Source organism: Enhydra lutris, unplaced genomic scaffold, assembly GCF_002288905.1.
Source record: "Enhydra lutris kenyoni isolate GAN:26980312 unplaced genomic scaffold, ASM228890v2 scaffoldscaffold40, whole genome shotgun sequence".
Lineage (NCBI taxonomy): Eukaryota > Metazoa > Chordata > Mammalia > Carnivora > Mustelidae > Enhydra > Enhydra lutris.
Window position 1 is genome coordinate 436,563 of NW_019154124.1, and position 15,144 is coordinate 451,706.

A 15,144-nucleotide genomic window follows, 5' to 3' on the forward strand; every position below is an offset into this window, starting at 1 on the left:
AGTTGCCTGTGCCACAGATTACAGTTCAAGGAACCCCGAGTTGAGAGCTCACTCCTCAGCTCTGTCTCTGTGGCTGGCTTCCCCGCTTTAATACCTGGGAGCTCTGCAACACTCAGACACCCCCAATCCTACTGTGACCCCGCAGGACCTGAGGCCACGCTGACCCCACATGGGCTTCACCCCGGTTTAGCCTCTGGAGCAATGTCCCTCAGTGGAGCAGACTTTTAAAAGTCCTGATTTTGTGCTCTGTTGCTCCGCCCCTTGCTGGGAGCTGGCCCCTCCCCCCGCGGTCTATCTTCCTGTCGCTTTGTATTCACTTCTTCCCCGGTCCTACCTTTCAGAAAGTGGTCGATTTTCTGGTTCTAGAATTGTTGCTCTTCTCTTCAATCTCCTGTTGGATTTGTAGGTGTTTGCAATGGATTGATAAGCTATCTCGTTGCTCTCCTGCTACCTGGTGTGGTCTCAGCCTGCTACTTCTCTGCCATCTTGACTCCTCTGCACAAGGGTCTTACAGGATTCTTGCATTCTTTACAGTCTGAGAAACCAACATCTGAGAACCAACATCTGAAGGTAGAGAATCACTTGAGAGGAACACAAAACAACACAAGTCCGTGAGCTTTTCCCTGAAAGGAGTGAATGAAAAATATGCATGAAGGCTCTCTGAGGGCTTATAGCTGCTTTTCTATCATTTCAACTTTTGAAGAGAAAGCACAGTTCTTTATGGTGCATCTTTATAGATAAGGTATTCTTTATAGATAAGGTATTCTTTTTTTTTTTTGTTTTTTTTTTCTCTTTTTTTTTGTTTTTTTTTTGTTCTCTCTTTTTTTTCTCTCTCTTTTTGTTTGTTTACAGTTTGTTTTTTCACAGTTAAGTTGGTTCAGGACACTTAAAAGTCTAGTGATCTACCATGACAGTAGGAGGCTTGCAAGACCAGACAACCAGATGTTGTTCTAGTCATTCCACCCTGAATTTTCACTGTAGGAGTTTCAAGCCAAACTTTTGGCATGATCTGGAAAGAAGTCAGTGTAAGGTAAAAATTTCTGGTGAGAGCTTGGAATGCACATAGATTGTGCTGTTGGTGAGAAAAACACCGTTTGTATTGAAGAACACAGATGAAGCAATTCCATAAATTGACCATACATTACTAGGCTTTGGCCAATGTTCTCTTTGATTTTCTTACACTGGAAATGCAGTAGATAAAACAAGACAAGTCAATGCCTACTGATTGCTGTGTCAAGGGCCGATTTTCAGTGATGATGACTCAGTGAATTCTAGACATAGTAGAACAAAGTGGGGTGCAAGCAAAAGAATAAGTCCCTATGCGTGATTAGCATAGATCTAATCATTACCCCCAAATACTGTATTCTCATTAGTAAGGGAAGATTTGGTCCCCAGATTAAGATGTCATGTTGGAAGACACAATCATCACAAATTGCTAATAATAATAGTAATGATACTATAATATCTCATTTTCACATCATGTTTAGATGTGGAAATCTTATGAAAGATTTTAATACCAATATTTACAGTAGAGGTCAGCATGGTGCAAACATTGTAATAGGATCTGACTCTGTGTCTGTGTCAACTTGCAGAACATGCTCATGCACCAGGGTGCCTGGGTGGCTCAGTCAGCTGAATGTCTTGCCTTTGGCTCTGGTCATGGTCTTGGGGTCCTAGAATCAAGGCCTGCATCAGGCTCCCTGTTGAGCGGAGAGTCTGCTTCTCCTCCTGCATCTCCCCCCACCTTCTGCTTGTGATTTCTCTCTCTCTCAAATAAATAATAAACCCTTAAAAAAAATCCCATGCTCATATAAAACATGGGTAATTGTCATGAAAGTGTTTGGCCCCAAAACAAAGTTGATCATGACAGATAACTTGTGTGAGTTGACATGTTTCCTTTCCAGATGGTGAAAGGGTGTTGTCAGAAAGCCTGGTTTTGGACCCAGGCTGACCTGGAGATCTGGCTTCAACACTTGTTGCTTATGTGAACTTGGGTGATTATACCCTGGCCTCCAGTTCCTAATTCATAAAATGGGATAACAGTATGTATCCAGTAGGGGTCATAAGAAATTTGAATGAGACTGAATAAAGTGCCTGGCTCAATGCCTAAAGCACCGTAGTTGCTGTGTAGGTGTTGCCCCATTTCAAACCTAAGGGGAGAATTGTATCCAGTATGGAAAGTGGTTTGTAGCCAATCATACTGACAGAGCAGAAATTCTTCAGAGGATTTGGCTTTATTTCTAACTGCTCCAATGGAAAATTACCTTACTGTCCACAGATATACAAAAATCTTGAATTTAGAAGTGTTCATTTCTTCTCAGTGGACTTTTTCCAAAATTGGCAACAAAAATGAAATTAAAATGTGTTTTATTTTTTAATTTTTTGTATTTTCTTTATGTATTTTATTTTGGGGGGAAGGTTTATAATACTCAATTTTTATTTTTATTTTTTAATTTTTTTCTTCTCTTTTTTTTTATTATGTCATGTAGTCACCATACAGTACATCACTAATTTTTGACGCAGTGTTCTAGGATTCATTGTTTGTGTATAACACCCAGTGCTCTATGCAGTACATTCCCTCCTTAATACCCATCACCGGGCTAACCTATCCCCCCATGTATTTTAAATCTTAGTCCTTTATCTTAATTGATATCATCTCTAAAACATACAAGTTTGGACTTAGTACTCATATTTAGTAGAAAAACAATTAAAGATTGAAAATATAGTTAGAATGTACTTAGAAATACAGTTAGAGATACAGTTATTACTTTTAAATATACTTAGAAATTCATAAATTTGAAATTCATATTTGCATATGAAATAACTATGATTATTTAACAAAAGAAAAATAAGAATAAAATAGAAAAACTTTGAATCAATACCCATATGCAAGTTTGAAATATCACACTTAATTGAAAATGTGGTTGCATTTGTTTAATTTGTATATAATTCATCTTGTTTCTTTAATAAAATATATACAGTTCAGGCAATTAACTTCAAAACTTTTTTTGATTATGAATATATATAAATGTATTGGGCAAATTTATTTATTTTGTAAACTGGTTTCTATTTTATGCATCATGAAAATGATTTTGGCCATCAAAAAAAACCTTAATAAATTTTAAAAAGAATGTTGAAAGTAAAACATGTAATATAATTACCCAAAATATAGGCACTAAGCATACTAATCAAGTGCACTATTTAATGCTCAGCTAACTATCACATTGAGAAAAATATGGAAGTTCAAGATTCATTCTGTGAAAAGAATGAAAATTCATGCATCTACCTATGGAAAAGGGACAAGAGGTAAGCATACTGTCTTACCATCCAGAAAGTTTCCAAATTCATCCTTTGATTTTCAAGTTCTTTATTATATTTTTTATTTTTTATTTATTTTTTTTAAAGATTTTATTTATTTATTTGACAGACAGAGATCACAGGTAGGCAGAGAGGCAGGCAGAGAGAGAGGAGGAAGCAGGCTCCCTGCTGAGCAGAGAGCGAAGGCAGAGGCTTCAACCCACTGAGCCACCCAGGCACCCCTCAAGTTCTTTATTATGACAAATCAGAATGATTTCTATAAGAAAACCAAGCTTCATAAGATGAAAAGCGGATTCTTTAATCTATTGATGGGAGGCTAAAATTGTGTAAACATCATGTACTGTGAAAAATTAGTCTTGTTTTATATAACACGCTTCTTACAGACAAAGTAGTACATGGTTGGAGAAATAATAGTGTCTTACTATCATAATCAATAAAATGCTATCTATTCTAGAGCAATATATACAAAGTTAAAACAAGTACATTATGATATGTTTCATTATAGCATGAGTAAATAACTCGTCATTGCTTGTTTATGAATTTAGTATAAATAACAGGAGTTTTGCTGCACAAGCACAAATTCTCAAGAATTTTTCAGGAGGGCACATATTGCATGGAGCACTGGGTGTGGTGCATAAACAATGAATCTTGGAACACTGACAAAAACAATAAAGAAAGAAAGAAAGAAAGAAAGAAAGAAAGAAAGAAAGAAAGAAATTTTATTCTTTTCTTCTCAAAGGTGAAATCCAATTCTGGTTTGCTTAGGAAGTTTCCCATTAGATTATTATTCTAACTCTAAACTAGTCCACAGAGAAAATGAATAAAACATCTGTGTTTCACTTGGAAAACAAATTGGAAAGGGTTCTACTATTTATAATTTCAATCACTAAATTAACATAAATATATAAGTAAGGAAAATTTCAGCATTCAAATGGCATGTCCTTGAAAACTCTGATATTTTGACATTACAACTGTAGAAAACTTAGAACCAAAACTATTAACGTAACAACGGTTACGTATAATTGTATTCAGAGGATGAAATCAAATAAAATTGTGGAATACTACAAATTCAGCAGGCTACTAGGGCAGATACAAATTCAGTGGGGAGATACTAAGAGTCAAATTATGGTGTCTTCTTAGTCAAACTTCAACTTCAATTGAAATTCCACCCTAAAATGTGCTTTTAGCACACATTTCCTAAAGGAAACAAAGTTGTGATCAATGCATTACTTGATACAGTTAATATAAGGACATTTATGGAAATTCAGTAAATTTTTTTGAGCAAAATTTTGGAAATATTGCAACATTGCTTCTAAATTCAAGGCCTTGTAAATAATTTGGAGGCGCAATTTTAATACTTTCCTACTCAAAGTCCTAGAGTGATTCAGATGTGAAAGTGAAATAGTCTATAAAGTCAGAAATCAAGGAAAAGAATTCCAGTATCAGAAGAAGTCATGAGATCCATATTTAAAGTTCAATTTGATATATGTCATATACATATGGAAATATATTCCCATTCATACAAGTTGCTATGTATTGTTCCAAAAAAAATTCCACGTCTTAAGCCAGGTTCTGTCACTTAATAGCTATGACTCTGAGTAAGTAACATAATCTCTAGGACTTCTTTTCCCATGGAAACTAAGAAGAATTAATAATTCAAAACCCACTGTGGGTGAAAGGCCATGGCAAATACTAGTTCTATAGCAAGTTTTCCTTCCTTTTACTATGTTAGGTATTCCCAAACCACAAAATATTTGTGTTTCTCTAACATATTTTTAATTGCTCTTCCATTTTCTCCCACAGATAAAAATCCTAATGAAGACATTTCCACCAAGCCCACAGTATTTCTTCCTTCAATTGCTGAAATAAAAGCCCTTAAGGCTGGAACATATCTTTGTCTTCTTGAGGATTTTTTCCCTGATGTTATCAAGATAGATTGGAAAGAAAAGGATGACAAAAAAAATTCTGAAATCCCAACAGGGAAACACCATGAAGACTAAGGACACATACATGAAATTCAGTTGGCTGACCGTGACTGGAGCGTCAATGGTTAAAGAACACAAATGTATCATCAAACACAAGAATAATAAAGGAAGAGTTGATGAAGAAATTCTTTTTCCTTCAGTAAACAAAGGTATGTGCATATAAGTAGGCATATAACCTGAACCCTTTGTTTCAAAGGGAATGTCCCAACTTTTCTGTCAAGTATTAATGGAAAATAAACAAATAGAAATCTTTCTTTATCCTGTTACCTTTAATGGTAGCATCACTGTCCTGCTGTTTCCCTATAGAATTGAAATAGTATAGGCTTTGAACATACAGAGAAAAAGAAGAGGAAGAATTCATATAGCCTCAGTTTCATCATCCAAAATATGAAGGTTACAATGTTGTTTTTAGAGTCATTGTATGATTAAAGGAAGCAATACACGTGAAAGCCCTTGCCGAACTCCCACAAAATAAATGGTCAAAAGAGAGTCCACTTTGATGATCTTACCTGATCAGGAAGTAAGAACAATTATACATCTTTCATGAATGTTCTACTCATCAAAGTCCCTCTCACTTCATTCTTGCTCTACACAAAGTATAACCCATCAACAATGAATTATAAGTTACAAAATGCTGTTCATTTGATAGAACCAGATCACAGTTTAAAAAAATAGTAATTTGGCTGCTGAGGTCTTGTATGGTCTTGGGCTTCTCAGATTTCAATTGTATGTACCACTCTAAGGTGAAATTTGATAATTAAAGATTGGGTGAGGCTAATGTCTATAAACATTCTTCCATTCTACACAGTGAATGTATTTCTTACCATTGGTAAATCTTCTCGGCAGACATCTATTGCCATCCTCGTGAGTGCCAGTCCACTAAGGGATGAAGGACTAACTACTGTCCCAAGGAGAATCACTACCATAAAGCAAATATCCTTTTCCTAATCACTCATATTCACTTGTGATTCAGACATAGTGTCCAAAAGGAGCCCCACTGGTGCAGACACTAGACATATTTAGAAAGTGTGGGCAGGCAGCTGAATGTGTCTGGGCCAGGCTTTGATCAGTAACTCACTAGACTCAGAAGTCAAGTCCTGAGCATTAATGTCACAGACCAAAGCCCCAAAGGGGCCATAAGAAGGAACTTTTGTTTGTACTTTTCCCTGTGGGTCACAAGCCCCTTTTTAAGCCATGGGGAGCAAACACATAACAAGGTGTATGAGGAGCTTTCTACAGACAAGTCCAAGTTTCTGAAGTCAGTCTCCGTCTTCCTGGGTCTTTTAAAATGAAAACCACAGGTCCAAATGGCAACACTTAGCTTAAGGTCCCACGTAACTAAACTGAGACTTATTACCTAACTCATGTGCAATTTCAAACCCCCAGAGCAGTGACCTTTAACAAGTGACCATAGGAATTTCCTGGTTAGCTCTATGATGTTTCCTGATTCAATTCTGCTTAGAAGGGCGATCTTAACTTACACAATGCATCTTTGCTAATAATTTCATTTTCCACACTCCCTGCTCACTTCCTCACTTCCTTCTTTCTGTAGTCCTTTGGAGCTACCCTCTACTTGCTAGATGGCCTGTTGCCCCACTCATAATTGGATTGATTAATATAGCCATTGGTCTTTAACATTTACTTGGTTGAATTTTTGCTAACAGATTCGGTGGTAGCCACAGATTTGGTGGCAGCAACAGTATCCAAAGTGGACTTCTCGGCATTCAGAGATAAGGAGAAACACAGGGGTGATAACTGTGAGGCCTATGAGTTCATTGTCTTTCTCACCATTCTCAAGGGCTCTAGGTGAGTTCTACTTCATTCTAAGCTCTGCTCTCCTTGCTTTTATGCTCCTGATCTAATTGGCTTTTCTACAGGGTGAGTCAGCTTGGGCTGGCAGATAGTTATGCCTATACCCCAGTGAGGTGGCACATTTGTCTGGAGTCCTATTGATCTGACATATCTGCCTAGAGCCCTGATGAAGTGGCAGGTGGTCTACATGGAGCCAAGCCCCTAAACTTTCAGACCACAGTTCCCTGGACAGAAACCTCAGCAAGGTTCCAGGAGAATTACTGGTGGTGCACACAAAGCCTTCTTATGGACAAGACACAGTAACTTCTCTTAGATACACATACACTACACATACACTAGGGTACAGATAATTGTCTTGTTTCATGTAGATAAAAGCTACTGCTAAAAGGGATCTCAGAGGCAGAAAAAGCCAAAATCAAAAAACCAAGATAAAACAAAACAAAAACAAAAAATGCACACAGGTCAAGCATTAAAGGCTGTTAGAACACTCACTACCTCACGAATATTCCCCTGATAGTCTGATAGTATAAGTTGATCAGAGAATGGGTTGGATGAGCATGAGGTAATTCATGAATCTCAAGAAAATTTCTATGCAATAATCCACACTGATAAATATGCACAATCTCCAATTCTAGATTACTTCTGCTCCTAGAAGCCCAAATGTTTAGCTAATGCGATCCTTAAATTCTGAAGTGTCAAGTTCACTGCTTTCCAGTACACCAGTTTATTTTACATCTAGGAACTATAATCCCAGATATAATGGCAAAATCTTCCTAAGTTTGTTTTGTGTCCTTGAGGAACTGGCTTGGTGATTGTCAGACTGGAGACCCCAACACAAGGCCAGAAGGTTTAGGTCTACATTTCATTTGTGGCTACTTTACGGCAGGACCAAAGTGTGGCTTAACTCCATTCCAGGAGTAGCTGACACCCGGATAGACTGCTCTACCAAAACAATGGATGAAGACTTCATACGATAACCAAACATGAAACACTTTTTCCCTCTTTTTTTTTTTCCCCTTATCTTTGGCACTGGCCTGAGAAGGTAGCATCTTGATCTGTATCTCCCAGGTCATTGTCAAGGGGGCTAAACTCTGGAATTTAGAGCAACCTGTACTTCAGGTTAGCACAAAATCTAACGGCTGGTCCTAAATTTTCTCAAGCTAAGTAAGACAGCTCACTGGTTGACTCCCCTAAATTTACATCCTGAGTTGGAATGAACCTACCAAGAAGTTTTTGAGACCCAGGATTCACTCCTTTGGCAGAGCCCTACTTCCCTGGTTAGGGATAAATGTAAATGAGGTACCATCAAGAACTTCTTCATTCCTGAAATTGCTGCAGAATCTCTTGCTGAAGCAAGGGCTATCCAACAAAAAGCCTTAGACTCTAGCTAAAGTCGTTCTTGAAAATAAGTTAGCCCTTGATTATCTCTCAGCTGAGCAAGTCTGGGTCTGTGGTATAGCCACCAGCTGAGTCCTGCCCTGGATTAACACTTCAGGGAAGTTACAACTCAGTAAACATCAGCTCACTGACCAAGCCATGGGGTTTAAAAGAGTGACTCCTTCAGTGTCTTTCTTATTTGACTTTAATTGCTTTGAGTCTCAGGGACCATGACTTCAAGTTGCACTAAAACATTGGGAATTATAGTTTATGGTAATTCTGTTTATAGTAATCATAATAATCCATGTAGTGTGCTCTGCTCTCTTAAAAGACTTAGGTGCAAGCTCAGAGCCATAGACTGGAACATCAAAGAACAAAGAGAATGACCAACTCAGAAATCATAAAGCTGAAGTGGTAAATTGGGAATATCACAAAGATTAAACAAAAAGGTCAAGAACTGTGAATGCCACACTAGGCAACAGTTGCTGAGAGTGGTGTTAATGCTTCAGTTTTGATCCCAGCTCTCAGTTAAGCTGAGAGTCTGATCAAAAGGCAGGGTTGTCAAAAGGAAAACCACAAGCTCAAAATGGCCTCATTGGCTTGAGGCTCCAAGTCAGTGAACCAAGGCTTAATACCAACCCAACTGTAGTTAGTTTCTTCCTTTCTTTCTTTCTTTCTTTTTTCTTTTCTTTCTTTCTTTCTTTCTTTCTTTCTTTCTTTCTTTCTTTCTTTCTTTCTTTCTTTCTTTTTCTTTCTTTAAGATTTTACTTATTTATTTGACAGAGAGATCACAAGTAGGCTAGGAGGCAGGCAGAGACAGAGGGGGAAGCAGGCTCCTGCTGAGCAGAGAGCCCGATGCGGGACTTGATCCCAGGACCCTGAGATCATGACCTGACTGAAGGTAGAGGCTTAACCCACTAAGCTACCCAGGTGCCCCCTAACTGCAGTTTCAACACTCAGAACTGTAACCTTTAACCAGGGGACATGGGAATTTCCATGTCAGCCCTAGGAAGTTTACTGATTGACCCCTCTGCTCTCCTTAGGAGGGTGACCTTACCTAAAACAATGGATTCTTTCCTAATACTTTTTTCACTTCCTTTCTACTGTTAAAAATCTTCCCTTTTTTGTAGCCCTTTGGAGCTCCCCTCTACTTGCTAGATACTGCCTGATTCATGAATAGATCAATTGATACAACCAACTAGATCTTTGAAATTTATTTGATTGAATTTTTGTTATTCATAAATTCATAGTTTGTTCAATGATCAAATTAGGGTCAAATATTTACCTTTGTTTTCACCTTGACTACAATGAAGAGCAAATAAAATTATGTCAGTGGAAATGTTTGCTCTTGAAAACTTAACATGGGTGAATTTATTTTTATATTTATTGTATTTATTTATATAATTTCCTAAAACCCACTAAAATAAGATGACACAGTCAGCCCTAATTTTTTTCTATAGCTAAGAGACAGAGAGGAAACAAATGAACAAAGCATACATTTAATGAAACCCCTGGGCTAAAGTATCCTGTTAGGTTTTGATTTTCTAGTGATCAGAGAAAATAAAATAAAATGTGTAGTAAGTTCCATGGTAATGATTATGGTAAGGGAGAAGTTTCTCTTTATGATGTGTTTTACTTGGAACTTATTAGTGAAAGGAATGCCTTCCAAGGTCTTCTCATAGCATCAAAGCTGAAGAGGGCATTTCTGTTAATACAATTCTACAGCAAATTTCTAGTGATGTTTCTTGAAAATTTTTTTGTTTGTTTTGTTTTTCATTAAATATATATATATATATATATATATATATATATATATATATATATATATATATAGTGGCTTAGTCAGTTAGTTAAGTGGCTCCTTAGTGGCTCAGTCAGTTAAGATTTCTCCAGAAAGGGCTTTTATCTCTCTGGAGAGGGTTTCTCTAATATCTTCCATGCCTTTTTCAAGCCTGGCTAGAACCTTGAGAATTGTCATTCTTAACTCTAGATTTAACATATTACCAATGTCCGTATTGATTAGGTCCCTAGCCTTTGGTACTGCCTCTTTTTCTTTTTTTTTTTTTTTTGTGGTGAGTTTTTTCGCCTTGTCATTTTCTCTAGATAAGAATATATGAAGGAGTAAATTAAATACTAAAATGGTGGCAAAGTCCCCAGGAAAATGTGCTTTAACCAAATCAGAAGAGACCCCAAATCGTTGGGGGGGAAAAGGGGATAAAAAGAAGTTCAGAGAAAAAAAATTACAAAAAGAAAACAAATAAGGAAAAAATATAAATAAGGGAATATATATACATGTATATATGTATATATATATATATATATATATATATATATATACATATATATATATTAGTCTGGTGACTAGAACAGGGTCACCCACTTAATTTTGGGAATATTTTGGTCTCTTAGAAGAAACTACCTCCCAAAATTTTAAAGAATGAAAAACATATATAAGGGTAAATACAATGAAGTGATGGAATACGCCTATAAAGAGGAAAATTTTTTTTTAATTTTTAAAAAAGGAGTTGATAAATTAAGTTAGTTGGGGGAATAAAGAAAAAGAAAGTGGAGAGAATTTGCTTGGGCTGGAGTCTAGAACAAGCCCAGTGCTAGATTTAGGGCATATTTTGATCTATTAGAAGAAGTTTCACCCCAAATTTTTTAGAAGAAAAACCCCTATGTGTATACAAAAAATAAAGTTAGATACAATGAGGGATTAAATATGACTATAAGAATGAAGGTTCAAAAAAGATTATTATTTTTTTTTATAAAAGGTATTGTTAAGATAAACTAGTTAAAAAACATTAAAAGAGGAAAGGGTAAAAGTTTAAAAAAATAAGCAGAAGAAAAAATAAAATAAAATTTAATTAATTAACTGCAAGACTAAAGAATCATGGGGAGAAAGCCATGAATTCCATGATTTGCTTTCTCCTCTGGAATTCCGCTGTTCTCCTTGGTAAGTGAACTTGGTCTTGGCTGGATTTCTTGATCTTCTGGGGGAGGGACCTGTTGTAGTGATTCTCAAGTGTCTTTGCCTGAGGCAGAATTGCACCACCCTTACCAGGGGCCAGGCTAAATAATCTGCTTAGGTTCACTTTTGGGAGCTTTTGTTCCCTGCTTTCCGTAGAGTTCCAGAGATGGGAATGAAAATGGTGGCCACCCAATCTCTGACCTGGAGGAGCCAAGAGCTCAGGGCCCCACTCCTCAGTGTGTCCTCAGAATAAAGCACTCAATTGCTCCAGTTTTTCTGGCCTCTGGCCTGCTTGGAGAAAAGCGCTCAATCAGTCCAGTCTCCCTGGCCTCCAGCCATGCTCCGAGCTCACACAGTCTGTGACCAAGCATCTCTGTCTCTGGCACACAGCTCCACCTGGATTCTCCAAACCCCGCAGACCCCTGAGCTCTTTCAGAGGGTGTCTCCCAGGATCTTGTGGGGACCCCACTCACAGAGCAGTTGCCTGTGCCACAGATTACAGTTCAAGGAACCCCGAGTTGAGAGCTCACTCCTCAGCTCTGTCTCTGTGGCTGGCTTCCCCGCTTTAATACCTGGGAGCTCTGCAACACTCAGACACCCCCAATCCTACTGTGACCCCGCAGGACCTGAGGCCACGCTGACCCCACATGGGCTTCACCCCGGTTTAGCCTCTGGAGCAATGTCCCTCAGTGGAGCAGACTTTTAAAAGTCCTGATTTTGTGCTCTGTTGCTCCGCCCCTTGCTGGGAGCTGGCCCCTCCCCCCGCGGTCTATCTTCCTGTCGCTTTGTATTCACTTCTTCCCCGGTCCTACCTTTCAGAAAGTGGTCGATTTTCTGGTTCTAGAATTGTTGCTCTTCTCTTCAATCTCCTGTTGGATTTGTAGGTGTTTGCAATGGATTGATAAGCTATCTCGTTGCTCTCCTGCTACCTGGTGTGGTCTCAGCCTGCTACTTCTCTGCCATCTTGACTCCTCTGCACAAGGGTCTTACAGGATTCTTGCATTCTTTACAGTCTGAGAAACCAACATCTGAGAACCAACATCTGAAGGTAGAGAATCACTTGAGAGGAACACAAAACAACACAAGTCCGTGAGCTTTTCCCTGAAAGGAGTGAATGAAAAATATGCATGAAGGCTCTCTGAGGGCTTATAGCTGCTTTTCTATCATTTCAACTTTTGAAGAGAAAGCACAGTTCTTTATGGTGCATCTTTATAGATAAGGTATTCTTTATAGATAAGGTATTCTTTTTTTTTTGTTTTTTTTTTCTCTTTTTTTTTGTTTTTTTTTTGTTCTCTCTTTTTTTTCTCTCTCTTTTTGTTTGTTTACAGTTTGTTTTTTCACAGTTAAGTTGGTTCAGGACACTTAAAAGTCTAGTGATCTACCATGACAGTAGGAGGCTTGCAAGACCAGACAACCAGATGTTGTTCTAGTCATTCCACCCTGAATTTTCACTGTAGGAGTTTCAAGCCAAACTTTTGGCATGATCTGGAAAGAAGTCAGTGTAAGGTAAAAATTTCTGGTGAGAGCTTGGAATGCACATAGATTGTGCTGTTGGTGAGAAAAACACCGTTTGTATTGAAGAACACAGATGAAGCAATTCCATAAATTGACCATACATTACTAGGCTTTGGCCAATGTTCTCTTTGATTTTCTTACACTGGAAATGCAGTAGATAAAACAAGACAAGTCAATGCCTACTGATTGCTGTGTCAAGGGCCGATTTTCAGTGATGATGACTCAGTGAATTCTAGACATAGTAGAACAAAGTGGGGTGCAAGCAAAAGAATAAGTCCCTATGCGTGATTAGCATAGATCTAATCATTACCCCCAAATACTGTATTCTCATTAGTAAGGGAAGATTTGGTCCCCAGATTAAGATGTCATGTTGGAAGACACAATCATCACAAATTGCTAATAATAATAGTAATGATACTATAATATCTCATTTTCACATCATGTTTAGATGTGGAAATCTTATGAAAGATTTTAATACCAATATTTACAGTAGAGGTCAGCATGGTGCAAACATTGTAATAGGATCTGACTCTGTGTCTGTGTCAACTTGCAGAACATGCTCATGCACCAGGGTGCCTGGGTGGCTCAGTCAGCTGAATGTCTTGCCTTTGGCTCTGGTCATGGTCTTGGGGTCCTAGAATCAAGGCCTGCATCAGGCTCCCTGTTGAGCGGAGAGTCTGCTTCTCCTCCTGCATCTCCCCCCACCTTCTGCTTGTGATTTCTCTCTCTCTCAAATAAATAATAAACCCTTAAAAAAAATCCCATGCTCATATAAAACATGGGTAATTGTCATGAAAGTGTTTGGCCCCAAAACAAAGTTGATCATGACAGATAACTTGTGTGAGTTGACATGTTTCCTTTCCAGATGGTGAAAGGGTGTTGTCAGAAAGCCTGGTTTTGGACCCAGGCTGACCTGGAGATCTGGCTTCAACACTTGTTGCTTATGTGAACTTGGGTGATTATACCCTGGCCTCCAGTTCCTAATTCATAAAATGGGATAACAGTATGTATCCAGTAGGGGTCATAAGAAATTTGAATGAGACTGAATAAAGTGCCTGGCTCAATGCCTAAAGCACCGTAGTTGCTGTGTAGGTGTTGCCCCATTTCAAACCTAAGGGGAGAATTGTATCCAGTATGGAAAGTGGTTTGTAGCCAATCATACTGACAGAGCAGAAATTCTTCAGAGGATTTGGCTTTATTTCTAACTGCTCCAATGGAAAATTACCTTACTGTCCACAGATATACAAAAATCTTGAATTTAGAAGTGTTCATTTCTTCTCAGTGGACTTTTTCCAAAATTGGCAACAAAAATGAAATTAAAATGTGTTTTATTTTTTAATTTTTTGTATTTTCTTTATGTATTTTATTTTGGGGGGAAGGTTTATAATACTCAATTTTTATTTTTATTTTTTAATTTTTTTCTTCTCTTTTTTTTTATTATGTCATGTAGTCACCATACAGTACATCACTAATTTTTGACGCAGTGTTCTAGGATTCATTGTTTGTGTATAACACCCAGTGCTCTATGCAGTACATTCCCTCCTTAATACCCATCACCGGGCTAACCTATCCCCCCATGTATTTTAAATCTTAGTCCTTTATCTTAATTGATATCATCTCTAAAACATACAAGTTTGGACTTAGTACTCATATTTAGTAGAAAAACAATTAAAGATTGAAAATATAGTTAGAATGTACTTAGAAATACAGTTAGAGATACAGTTATTACTTTTAAATATACTTAGAAATTCATAAATTTGAAATTCATATTTGCATATGAAATAACTATGATTATTTAACAAAAGAAAAATAAGAATAAAATAGAAAAACTTTGAATCAATACCCATATGCAAGTTTGAAATATCACACTTAATTGAAAATGTGGTTGCATTTGTTTAATTTGTATATAATTCATCTTGTTTCTTTAATAAAATATATACAGTTCAGGCAATTAACTTCAAAACTTTTTTTGATTATGAATATATATAAATGTATTGGGCAAATTTATTTATTTTGTAAACTGGTTTCTATTTTATGCATCATGAAAATGATTTTGGCCATCAAAAAAAACCTTAATAAATTTTAAAAAGAATGTTGAAAGTAAAACATGTAATATAATTACCCAAAATATAGGCACTAAGCATACTAATCAAGTGCACTATTTAA

The 15,144-nt window shown here is 37.2% G+C and overlaps 1 gene segment (V, D, J or C); it reads left to right on the forward strand.

Annotated features, from left to right (window-relative positions):
• The first annotated feature begins 4,906 nt into the window (after window positions 1-4,906).
• On the forward strand, window positions 4,907-12,556 carry LOC111155232. The segment is given in 5 exon segments: window positions 4,907-4,916; window positions 5,122-5,452; window positions 6,112-6,167; window positions 6,986-7,109; window positions 12,348-12,556. Coding segments are annotated over 5 exon segments (730 nt in total).
• The last annotated feature ends 2,588 nt before the right edge of the window (window positions 12,557-15,144 follow it).